Genomic DNA, 13,147 nt, shown 5'->3' on the forward strand with positions numbered 1-13,147 from the left:
AGAGAGGCTATCCTAATCTAACTGCAGCAGGCTTCACTGAGCACGTCCCACCTTCTAAGATAGGTGACTTAGAAGACTTTATGAGCAATCATCCTCCAACCTGTGACTGAAGCATGAGCTCAACTGGATGTCTGTCACCCACCACTCACATCTTCAGTGACTAACAGGCCATTAACCGAATAGGTACTGTGTCAAACACTTACTTTACTAGCCTCCTACAGTGTAACCATTAACTACCTGCATTTGGACTTTTCAAAGAGCTTCATTAGCTGCTGGAATCTTTCTGAGACCTGAAAAATTTTAAAATGAGGGTTAATTGTAAATATTGAGATAATATATTTTTGTATCTTTGATGAATATTTTCATAAAACATCTAAAATAAATAAATTTTTTTAAAAATAAAAAAAATAAAGTCAGCCTTCTGATTTGTGGAAAAAAAAAGAAAACATTTAAAGACAGAGAAAGCTACCCTTAATAATAATGGTAAAGTAATGTTTCGAAAAACAAAGTATCTTCATAATAAAGGTAACTGCTATTTAACTTTTCAATATTAAACTTTCTTAAGCAAGAAAGTATCATTACAAAATTGCTTGAGATCAAATAAGTAAATGGTAAAATGACAGAAAAAAGAATTAGGATTGTTTCAAATTTCTTCCACATTCACCAAGCTTTTAACAGTTCTACCTGAAGAACATGAAGAACCATACTTTTTTTTTTTTGGCCCCACTGTGCAGCTTGCAGGACCTTGGTTCCCCAACCAGGACTGAATCCACACCCTTGGTAATGAAAGTACAGAGTCCTATCTACTGGATGACGAGGGAATTCTCCAAAGAGCAATACTTTTAAAGACATTAGCTAATAAATATATATTTATTTTAAACACATTAAAAATAAAATCCAAGTATTTAGAATAGTACCATCTGTGAAACAATAGAGATGTAAAATTTGGGTAGTTACCTGATATGGATTTTTATTCAACTTAGCAGCTAAATGAGTAAATGTTTTCAATGATGGCCCTTTTTTCTGACATTCCAATAAAATTTCCCGGTCATCATTTCTGAAGGGGGAAAAAATGTTTAATTAGTTTCTGTAAGTTAGAACAGAAAGGTAAAAAAAAGTCCACTTTCTTAATATCTACTAATAAGAATTGGCATTTTTGTTAAAACTCATCAAAAAAGGAAAAGTGTATATACTCAAATAATGGACAATGGTTATCTGAGAGATAAGATTATAGATGATTTTAATCTTTGAGTTCATACATATTTTCCAAATTTTCTAAAACAAATACACTAATGTATTTTCTAACAATAAGAATGAAAGATTTCCTTAAAATTCTACCTGTAGTGTGTAAATAGTACTAATAAAGTTAGGGCCCAAACGTGATCACAGACTTAATAGGTGAGAAGAACCAAAAAGTAATATAGAATTCAGATCTTCTGATCCCTAGAGCTTTGCTTTTTTTACATGGTCTGAACCAATGTTTGTTATTACAATCTCTGAGATTTTACCATCTACAGGTTACCTGAAATGAAAGCATGGAGGACTGAGGTATTAAAACTGATCCCAATTTCAAGAAAATTCAGTATCATTATACACTCTAGCCAGCCTGGAGATCATGTTCCTCTAGCTTAATGATTCACAACTGTGGTTGCCTTTACATCTGAAATGCGGTCTTTACATCTGCATTTTTAAGTTCACATTAAAATACAACAAAACTTATAAAACTTTTTTTTGAAACTTCTAATTTCAGGGGAAAACTCAAATTACTCACACTTTTTGTCCTATTCACCACCTGTCATTCCTCCTTTCTAAAGAAAATTTGTGTACACTAGGTCCCTTATGAGTGAAAGATTTCTTTTTTCCATTGAAAAAGTGAGGTAAACATAGTGAAAAGTTCTGTCCATCATGCCAGTACACATCCCTGGTCAACAACCACTGCTCTAGACTGTTCTACAGTACAGCTGGGCTGTATCCTAGAGTGTATTTTCTACCAACTTTGGCCATTTTTGAAGTGATCCCTTTACGTATTTTAAGTTGGGATAAAACTATGACATGATAGATTTCTGGTGTCTCAAAATTTCCCGGTGATTTAATAGTCTCTTAAGATTCTTACCTTGTCCACGAAACTATAATTTCTCCCTTCTTTTTAATAACATTCTTTGCAGAAAGGCTTGTAAAAGAAGTGGCAGGCGCTGCTGATGCATCCTTAGTCCCTGGGCTTTCCTTTAAAGATGAGGGGTCTTTAGTCACTGAAGGGGCCTTTTTCTTACTGGCTTTCCTTCGATGAGCATTACCATTCTCACCAGAGTCTTGGGTAATTTTTTTGGTCTTTTCCCTACTGGTTAAGTCTGTTTCCTTTCTCTGTTTTTTCTGAGAAGAAGGATTTAGATCAGAAAGATTTCTTCTCTTTTTGTGAGGGTTATCCAACATCCCAGGCAACTCTGAACTGTTGGAATTCAATGCTGACTCTGAGTTTAAATCATCCTTTTTCACTTCATCCAAACTGGAAGCTTCCAAGGTTAGATCGATACAGGCCTCCTCAATGATGCATTCCAAAGGCCTGTTCCCCACCTGCACATTTTCTTCCTTCGAGTTATCTTCATCGACACATATCACTGGACACCCCAAGTCTTCAACAACTATAGCAGGATGGTTACCTTCATTTTTACTGTCACTTGAAACATCTTGTGTCAAATCAATAAAAGTATCAACAGTTTCAGGCTGCATATTGTCTAATACTGGAGCATTTTGATCCACACTACTTCCAGAACATCCCAACTGATCAATATTTAAAACTGTTACTTTTACTAATTCCCCCAACTTTTTGGTCTCGGTGACTGGATCTTTTGTGAGGTCTATACATGTGCTTGGAAGATGATCCTCAACAGAATGTGGAATTTCTTCCACTGGAGGCAATTCTTCAATGCTTTCAGGCACTTTTGGTTCCCATACTTGATGCAACTTCAAACATTCTTCAGCCTCTTCGGTACTTTGACTCACTTTACCTGAAGCATCTTTAAGAAATTCATATATGTCAGGAACTTCTGTTTGTATCACACAGTCTTGTTCCTCATGAACTAATCTGCCATCAACATTCTTACTGGAATTTTTCAGTTCCTCCACAGATTTAAAAACTCTGTTCTGACATGAAATATATTCTTCCTCCACTGCTTCATCAGCTTCCTTTTCCACTCTCGGCAGATATTCATCAGCCACTGTATTCTGTACAAGAGTAGGGGAGGTAGATGGTGCCGCACGCCGAATTTTCACGATGAAGTGATCGTTGGACTTTTCCATTATGACAGCGTGCATGGGGAGGTTAGGGTGGTACTGAAAGCCTGGAGCAACAGGCCGGCTTGTCCATGATGAAGAACAACTTGATTTACTGCTTGAATTATCAGACTCCAGGGCTAAATGAATATCCTGTTCAGATGCGTCCTCTTCCTCCAGTAAGGCATCCTCACTAAAATGGGCACTAATAACTTCTTCAGGCGTTGAATTAGACAAAGCTTCTGGCTTTAAAAAACTGAGATGGCCATCTGACTTCAGAGGCGATGGTACTGTTAAAGAGACGGCTAGATCCTCAAGAAGTATGGAAGAAATGTAGGGCTTGCTCTTTTCTGAACCACATACATTATCTTTACTTAAAGCTATGTTAGTGGACACTTCGAACATACAATTTTCATCCAACACATCCGGATGAACTGGCAATGAAAGCCCTGAAGACAGAGATGGACCTTTCTCAGATGACAGTAAGGACCAGTTGTCATCACTGATTATCTTAGGGCAGGGAGAAACCACCCCTGAAACGAGCTCTTCAGTTGTACAAGCTGGTATAGATTCACATTTGAGACTCTCTAGCAGCTGTTTCTCTGGTGTCTTTAACTCCCACTCACTTTTTTCATTACAGTTAACACTGTTGTCCAAAAGATCAGAACCTTGCAACAAACTTTTAAATATCTCTCCCATCTGTGCATCACTCACTAAATTAAATGTAAGGCTAGACGCCTGCTGTTCAGTAAGAATCTCAAAACTGCGTTCTGGCTTCAAAGGCACAAGCTGGGATGTCTGGGCATCCTCTGTGGCGCTACCTTCAATTTTTCCTGGCTTTGGGGTGCTCAGGCAGTTTGGCTCCAAGGAATGCGCTTCAGATTGAGGATTCTTCATATTATCAAAGGAAGTGTTAGCAGTCTTTTTAATGTCATGCTTTATTGTGTTACTATTGGAATTCTTTTGCTCTTGATGTTTTTCCTCAGATTTTTTACAACCTACTGAATACTTAGAAGAACCATAATCTTCTGATTTGGGGGATTTCTCTTTCAACATTTCTTTGCCCAAGTTGTTTATATTCCCCTTCTGACAGTGTGAAGATCGTGCTTTCTCTTTACTTTTCTTTTCAAGCTTTCCTTCGTCACTATCACTGCCAACATTCATGGAGTCACAAAACTTTACAAAGATTTTCTTAAGTTTTGTAAACAAATAATCGAGCTGTTCATCTACAAATTTCCACAATTTTTTTTTCATATCTGGCAGCTGCTGTTCAAATAAACGATCCACGATGCCATTCTTTTTAACTTGCTTGAGTTTGGATTCTATAACATCACAGAGATTCTTCTGTAAAGTAGTCACTGACTTAGATATTTTGGACAAGTCCAGGTATTTAATTAGTGATGTAAAACTCAAAATTGCTGACTCAATAATTCTATGAAATTGTATTAATGAAAATTTTACCTTGAATTTCATATAATTTTTCCTTACATGTTTTCTTATCATTCGTAACATGTGCATAATCTCTCGGACAGAAGAGGGTGTGACAATGATTGGAACTATTTTTTCCAGGCTGGAAGTGCTCATTGACCTCTCTTTCTTCTCTGTTTTTGAAGATCTGCTAGATTCACTTCGTCTTCTGTTCCATCTGCTTTTGGTCTGATGCATTTTCATAGAGGATATCTTCCTATTGTCTTTATCCAAACGCACAGAGCTTTTCCTACTTTCTGGGCTAGTTTTTGTGTTCTGCACTTCTGTAGAAGCTCTTGGTTTGGCACTTTTGTCAAAACTTCTTTGTGGTTCAGGTTTTTCATTGTCACTTATAATTTCTCCTTCTTCTAATTCATCTAAAGATGAATTCTTATGGGAGTCTGCTTCTGCAAATTTGTCAGATTTGCATATTGGCTTTTGATTTTCCTTGTTGAGATCAGACTGACTCATGGAGGTAGAATGAGCTGAATTTGGTAGAAACACATCTGTGAAAGAGAAAAGCATAGTATTGCCACATGACCAATCAGTGTTTGTCATTTAACATTTCCACGTTAAATATAACAAAAAATTAAATGTTGAGGCAATTTGTTATTTTAATAGCTTTTTTAAAAAAAAAGCAGAATGTTAATGTCTAACACTTATCATATGATTCATCTTTACTGGTCTGAGAAGGTGCCTGATAATGATAGTGCAGTTTGATCATTTGGGTAACCAGCAAAACCAACTGTTCATTTCTTGATGTTAGCAGCATCACCTACTCTATGCCATTTGATGATGGTTTTTAAATAAGAAGTATCTGAAAACAGGCAAAGAATATTTGAAACAATCTGTCCCACCATTCTCTTTTTTGTATAAATAAGCATTACCTAAATCCAGACTAAAGGCTCAATGTACATTACTAGTTAACAATAGAGGTCTAAACACTAGTTATATTATCAAATAAAAAGCATTAATTCATCTTGCTGGTGTATTTTTACATTCTCACATAAAGATAAATTATAGAAGATAATATAAAGTATTACCTTTATGATTATTATTATATAATGGAACTTGAGATGCACTTTCCAGTCTAAGAACTTTTGCTACAGGTCTCACTGGACTATTCAGAGGACTGATGGCTTCTGGAATAGGTCTCAGTTGATTAAAGTCAATGCTCAGAACTGAGTTCTCATCATCATGATATACTGAGTTTGTTTCACCAACTTCCACTGTGTCATCCATTAACTCAGTCTGCTGAAGTGAAGATTCTGGAGTCTCTCTAGGTAAGCAAGGATCCAAATGACAAGACTTATTCTCAACCAGTGGTGGGTCTACAAGAGAAGGCTCAAGTTTTGGTGTACCACCTTCTGAAAGGACGGCTGGCAGAATGTCAGTTTCTTCAACTGAAGGCTGCAAAATGCTTTCACTGGATTTGGTCACATTTGTTGAAAAAGCCTCCTTCATTTCTGCCTCTTCAGAAATACTACAAGAATTTAAGTCACCGTTTCTTTTGCTATCCAATTCCAAGCCAACGTTCTGAGAAACATTTGTCTGTACTATGTCTATTTTCACAGGAACTGCTGCCCTGGCACCATTAACAGTCTGTTTCATTTCTGTGGATGAAGATAACGAAGATTCTGATGGTTCCATTTCCACAGGTGCTGAGAAGGAAGTCTCTGTGCCACATATGGGTGTGTCACAAGGCACAGTATTCTCCACAGATGCAACAGACAAACTATTTTCTTCTACTTTCCGTTCTGAAATACTGGTCCTGGGTTGAAATGCTGCTGTAAGAGCATCCTTTGGTTCCAATAACTCAGATTTGGTTTCCTCTGTGATATGGTCACTGACAGAGGGAACACATGTCACAGTCTTAGCCTGCACCAACGACTCAGAATCACATATGTCACAGGATTGGGGAGGATCCGTTATTGTATGCTGATTATCCTGAGAAACAGGCTGCTTTTTAGCAGGAGAAAGAGTTAAGTTCAATTTTTCCATAAAGCTCAACTTTAAGTCTTTGTTTTGTGGTTCATTTAGGGCACTCTCAGCTCTAACTGCTGGCTCCTTATTATTTGCTCCTTCAGAAACATCATTGTTAGAGACTTCCCCTTTACCATTTTTTGGCTCATTCTGTCTCTTTAAGTCTGCGGTGGTTTTCTTAGTTTCTTTGTTAGTCTTCTGCAAATGTCCTGGAGGTACTCTGTCTTCATTTCTGATATGCTTATTTTCTTCTTTGTTCTCTCGTTCCCTTTTCCTTTTTTCTTCAGTTCTGTGCCTTTCTGCTCTGAAAGGTGCATTTTCCCGCTGGTGCACAGAATCAACTTCTGTGGAATCAATGTGTTTGTGAGTTCTACTGGCTAAAAGAGAAGAGGGACATCTTCCTTCTTGAAAACTATGATTACTTACAGCCCTGTCTCTTTTACAATCTTCCCAGCCTCTTCTCTCCTCTAGATGGTATTTATTTGAATTGTGTGAAGACTTTGATGGTTCATTTTTGGAATGCGGAAGCACCGCTCGTTCAGATCTTCTCCAATGATCCTGGCCTTTCCCTACTGATTTTGACTTCTGATCAACTTTTCTTTCTTCTTTGTCTTGTGATTTAAGTTCTCTTCTATTTACATTTTGTGACCTTTCACTTTGTCTTTCGAGTTTTTTGTCACTTTGAGATTCTAGTCGAGTGTGTGACTTGTCTCTAGAGCTTTCTTTCTCCCAAGAAGAGCTGATGCGTTCATTTTTATAATCTAAATCCGTGTTACTTTTCAACTTTGCAGTTTTGCTTTCAGCCTTTGGTTCACCTTTACCATATTTCTCAGGATGTCCTTGTAGCCTTTGACTGGCCTCTGTGTTCCTCGGTTCACCATCACCATAGCTAGTGCTCAAGTCTTTTCGTATTCTGTCAGTCCCCCGGTTGTACTGGCTATGTCGACTATCTTTCCTTCCTCTTCTATGATCCTCATTTGAATTGCTCTCACTAACCTGATAATGGAAACGTGACCAAATGCCATTGGTGGAGTGTTTTTCAACAGATGTAGGCAAATGCAAAGTGCTCTTTTTTTCACAGTGTGATTTTCCTTCCTTTTCATGGTTTGGCAGTGAAGTGCTGTAATGTACATCTTTAGAAACATCACTTTTCACTCTGTGATCAGTCTTTGAAGAGTCATCCAAATGGGGAGATCTGGATTTAAGATCTTTTGTTTTAACTAGATCTGATGTCCTTGAAGTTTTATGATTATTCCGAAAATGTGGAAACTCTGACAGTCTATTGAGAAATAGAAATATACACCAAAAACAAGGTTAATTCCTTTTTAATAATCCAAGGTTTAATCACATGTGATACACTTTAAAATTGGGGGTCCACATACCGGCAAAACTAATTTTACTTTGTAAAAAAGAAAAAGTATAAGAATTTACCAGTTTCCAATGTAATGGATAAGTTTTTAAAATAAGGAACTCTCTTTCATTTATTTTGCTCAAATAAAGCCTGAAGGACCTCTCAGTTCTCTCCCAGCACTTGCCAATGTCATTCAGATTTCCTTCACTACAGGAGAAAGAAAAGAAGGGAGGGAAGGAAGAGTGGCAGGAAAAAAGAGGAGAAGAGGTGGGATGGGGTAGTTCTGTGATAGATGACCTAAGTTGTCCTTTACAAAGTATCCTGTGGCTTTAATATTAAGAAGTGAGAAACCAGAGGCTGGAAGGAGCAAGAGGTGATAAACAGTTTTGAGCACAGAGACCACTGCCAGTTTAGCTGAGAGGTGATGGGTAGCAGTGACAGTAGAAATAGGAGAGAAATGAATGAGTTGAGAGAATACAGACATAAAAATCAACAGGACATGGTAATGAATTGGATCTGAAGGATGACAAAGAGCTAAGTGTCACTGATGACTCCAAGGCAGGGTGCCTGCAAGTCCCAGTTTGCCAAGTAATATCAGTGTAATTACTAACAGCACTTCCTTCTACTCTCAAAAGTATCCTGGTTTGGGCAATAAATTAAACGGTCATTCTATCCTTCAGTCTCTCTAGCTTGCACCAGCTGAATAAATGTTGGGGAATCCACTAAGCAAGGAACAATGGAATGGGTTCAATCTTGAATTCAGTTTTGGATGAGGTAATTTTGAAAATTTTGTACAGATGTAAAGTAGTTATCTACATATAAATGGAACTGACTAGTACAAGTAAGATTACATCAAAAGAAAATACTGAAAGAGAAAGGAAAGTAAAGATATAGCTTTGAAGAAAACCAACTTCACCAGAAAAATAAGTCTCAAGTTAGGAAGAAAACTAAGGATCATGAAACCCAAAGGGAGAAACTATTTCAAGAAAAAAGGGTCAACTATGTCAAATTGTGTGTAAAGACAAGTTAAAATGAGAAGTCAAAACTAGATGATGAATTTAGTGGTAGTCACAGGAGGAAAAGGTCAGAGTGGACTGGGTTCGAGAGTGAGTAGAAATGGGAGGTGGAGAAACAGAGATAGCAAATTTCGGTAACTGTTTTGGAGGTTTGGACTATCAAGGAGAAGAGATGCAATTCTCTGAAGTCAAATACTGCCCCAAACAAAAAAAAAAAAAGTGAGAGACAGAGAGAGAGAAATTAAGTAGAAAATCTATTTCAGAGGAAAAAGAATATATAATTGAGAGATATTTTAAGAGTTGTCTATGACAGAATGTATAACACAGACATCCTCCTTGTATTTTAGTAATTTGGTGGGCCCCTTCTGGAACCCATGACATACACCATCATCTTCTCAGGATCAAAGAATATCAGAACAAGATCCCAGTATATTATAAAACTGGATACATTCAGAGAGGTATGTGGCAATATTCTATTACTAATCATACAGAAATCATTATGACAATATATTATTAGAATATTATCTCCTCTCAGTGAAACCTTAAAAATTTAACAAAATGCATGATTTTATTATCTTTTCAAAGTTAAAAATATTCCACATAGCAATATTCATGTAATTTACAAACATATCCACATCCCTCAATCATACCTTTGGTGAAGATTATTTATTTCTTCATCCTTGCGGTTTATTTCCACTCTGGCTGTTTTGATAAGTGCTGAGATATTTTTCTTAAGGGACTGGTTTTCATTTTTTAAGCTAAAATTCTAAACATCATAAAATATATTTAGTAAAGTATGTATCTATGGAATAAACCACTGTTTATAATAGCTATTGATTACTGAATGCTAACTACATGCTAGGCATGACTTATTTTATTTTATGAAATTCTCATAGTCATAGGAGGAGTACAGTGATGCTCATTATACAAATGGGGAGTTTGAGATTCAGAGAAGAAACTGGCACCAAAGAAAGGCTATTTAAAATGAAACAATTTAAAAGAGGAATCAAAATGAAAAACCAATAAATAAACAGAAAAAAAGTTCTGCCTGGGTCATTATTTTGGAAATTATAAAATTTGTGTTATATTTAATAACTGGAAGTTTAAGTTGAAATAATATACTAATTCTTAGGTGAACAAAGAATGAATTGAGGACTGACTGGCTCTTTGGGAGAAAGGGAAAAGAAAAAGAAACAACTATCAAAACATAAAAATCAGAACAGGACATTCCTGATTCTGCAGCATAACAAAAAAAGTCACTCTGGCAAAAACTGTGAGGGTACCACCATTTTCCCCCATCAGTCATTCTAATCTTGGCTCCTCAAGCCATTCTTTTAAACCACCTATACAATCAAAATTTTCTATTCTTTAACTATTAACTAGTCTAGCAACAGTTATTTAATCATTGGACAATATCATTGAACAAATCAAGCAGTTTTATCAGTTTCATTGACACTGGAAATAATGCATATTTGGCCAGATTTGATATTTCACATAATACTTTGAAAAAAAGTTTCCTTATAATCTGTCAATCCTTTAGCATTTTAATTTCTAACAAAGAATTTTACTAAATTTTTATTTTAAAGGCTAATAAGGCAAAAATAAAATATTCATTATAATTCTACCTGTGTCTGTATTTCTTTAAACTTTTTCATCAGCTCTTTCATTTGCAGCTGACATTTTCCATATTCTGCCTGCAACTGTAAAATACAAGAAGATCAAGCATCATTTTAAATTTTTTTTTTAACTTAAATGACATTTCAAAATATTTAGAATTTTGTAAATCAACTCACAAAATAGAGTAAATGAGGTCTATTTCTATTAACAGGTATTTAGTTAGATTACTGGTTTTTAAGTTAGGCCTGCCAATAATGTTACTTTCTTTAGTTTCACATTCAGTCTCCAAACTTTAAATTCAAATAAGGTAGAAAGAAATTTGCCTGAATGAAGTCTTGGGACAATTTATAATGTAGTACAAATCATAAAAAGACAAAATGTTTTATCACACTGATTTACCTGTTGAGATTTTACATAGATACTTAAATTTAATTAAGCAAAATTATAACTACATTTAGCCAAACATTCAGAAGACACTGTTTCAAAGCAGATTGGAAGGCAGAAACTGATGTAAATGTTCTTTTAGTCTAAGAGCTACTTCTCAAACATAGAATGCCTATTCAGAAGTTAGCCAATGCCTGCATTTCAGGAGATATCAAAGCACAAAATAACCGTTGTTCATAATTCTGGTAATCCATACATCATTATATGTTGCCTCCTTTGCAGTTCCTTCTTCAGTCAGGATTTCTTCATATAAATCCAAACAATTCCTGGATGGTACAGAGGATTTGGATGCACTGTCTAAAACAAAGAAGAAACCCTTCCATTAAAATAAGTATTTCCAGATTTGATAAAATCCTATAAAAACTCCGGCATTTTTCTAAGAAATGGGAAAAACAATCCTAAAATATGTATGGAACCACAAGACTGCAAATAACCACAGCAATCTTGAGAAAGAAGATGAAGGAAGGAGGCATTACACTTCCTGATTTCAAACTATAATACAACACTGTAGTAATCAAAAGTATATTTTTATAGGAATAAGAACAAACACATAAGTGCTACAGCTCTTTTACAATTTGTCTAGCAGGTTTTCTGGTCCACACCAGAAAATACCCCCATGGGGGGAAAAAAAAAAAAAAAAACAGATACAGAGATCAGTGGAACGGAATAGAAAGCCCAGAAATAAAGGCAGGCATGTACAGTCACAGGCGGCTAGGTGGTAAAGAATCTGCCTGCAACACAGGAGACCTGGGTTTGATCCTGGGTCAGGAAGATCCATTAGAGAAGAACATGGCAACCCACTCCAGTATTCTTGCCTGGAGAATCCCATGGACAGAAGAGCCTGGCAGACCACAGTCCATACGGTTGCAAAGAGTTAGACACGACTGAAGTGGCTTCGCAGGCAGGCACACGTATACGGTCCCAGCTTATGACAAAGGAGCCAAGAATATACAATGGGGAAAGGATAGTCCCTTCAATAGATGGTGCTGGGAAAACTGGACAGCCACAAGCAAAAGAAAGAAAGTAGACCCTTATATTTATATAGCACACACAGAAATCAACTCGAATTAAAAACCTGAATTTAAAATCTGCAACCATACTTAATATCTTATAATAACCTATAATGGAAAAGAAGACAAAAAAAGAATATATCTCTATCTATCTAACTGAATCACTTTACTGTATACCTGAAACTAACAAAACAATGTAAGTCAAGTATATTTCAATAAAGGGAACTGCCTGGCAGTGCACAAGTTAAGACTACATGCTTTCAATGCAGGGGGCACGGGTTCCACTCCTGACGGGAGAATTAAAATCCCATAAGCCCGGCAGAGGGGCCAAAAAAAAAAAAAAAATTAAAAACTGAAATGTATGGAAAAAGAGACTAAAAATGGTTACCAAGGGCTAGGGGTGGGGAAAAAGAGATATTGATCAAACTCTTTCAAGTTTGTGGACAAGTACAAACTATCATCCAGCTATAAGATTATTAAGTTCCGGGGATATCATGTACAGCATAGTGATTATAGTTAATAACACTATTTTATATAATCAAAAATTGCTGAGAGTAATCTTAAAGAGATGGTAATCATGTGATGGTATACAGGTGTTAGCTAATGCTATGGTGGTAACCATTTCACAATATTTAAGTGAACAATATTTATGTGTTGATAAAATAACATACTATACATTTTTAAACCTACTTAATATTATAAGTCAATTATATCTCAATAAAACTAGGGTAAAAAAAGAAAAATATACATGTTAAGCGTTTTGATATAGTGTCTACCTCTACCCAAAGAGCTATACATTTCTCCATCTTTTGTATTTCATCTAAATCTATACTAATTTCAGATTAGAACTGGAAAACCACTTTACCTAAAACAAATTTGTCAACAAATCAGACGTAAAGATCATATTTGTTTGAAGCTTTGAAAAATTTGATTGCAGAAGTTTTCTCAATTAGACAGGTCATTAGACTCTGCATATTATACTCATACTG

The 13,147-nt window shown here is 35.9% G+C and overlaps 1 protein-coding gene and 1 non-coding gene across 5 annotated transcripts in view; one reads left to right on the forward strand and one right to left on the reverse strand.

Annotated features, from left to right (window-relative positions):
* The window catches only part of CASP8AP2 (caspase 8 associated protein 2), a 35,060-nt gene that overhangs the window by 2,375 nt on the left and 19,538 nt on the right, over positions 1 to 13,147 (reverse strand). For 3 of the 4 annotated variants that reach the window (XM_070796070.1, XM_019967350.2, XM_070796071.1), the window contains exons 4-10: positions 11,345 to 11,445; positions 10,713 to 10,787; positions 9,738 to 9,853; positions 5,781 to 7,999; positions 2,114 to 5,243; positions 958 to 1,057; positions 204 to 290 (exon numbers count right to left, since the gene is read on the reverse strand). In XM_070796070.1, coding sequence (XP_070652171.1) covers positions 234 to 290; positions 958 to 1,057; positions 2,114 to 5,243; positions 5,781 to 7,999; positions 9,738 to 9,853; positions 10,713 to 10,787; positions 11,345 to 11,445 — 5,798 coding nt within the window. In that variant the 3' untranslated portion in view covers positions 204 to 233. The remainder of the gene's footprint in view (positions 1 to 203; positions 291 to 957; positions 1,058 to 2,113; positions 5,244 to 5,780; positions 8,000 to 9,737; positions 9,854 to 10,712; positions 10,788 to 11,344; positions 11,446 to 13,147) is intronic. The other variant, XM_070796072.1, reaches the window with a different exon arrangement.
* LOC139185019 (U7 small nuclear RNA) lies at positions 11,701 to 11,764 on the forward strand. Its single transcript, XR_011568611.1, has one exon. It is a non-coding gene; the product is annotated as a U7 small nuclear RNA (small nuclear RNA).

This window comes from Bos indicus, chromosome 9, assembly GCF_029378745.1.
Source record: "Bos indicus isolate NIAB-ARS_2022 breed Sahiwal x Tharparkar chromosome 9, NIAB-ARS_B.indTharparkar_mat_pri_1.0, whole genome shotgun sequence".
NCBI classification, from domain to species: domain Eukaryota; kingdom Metazoa; phylum Chordata; class Mammalia; order Artiodactyla; family Bovidae; genus Bos; species Bos indicus.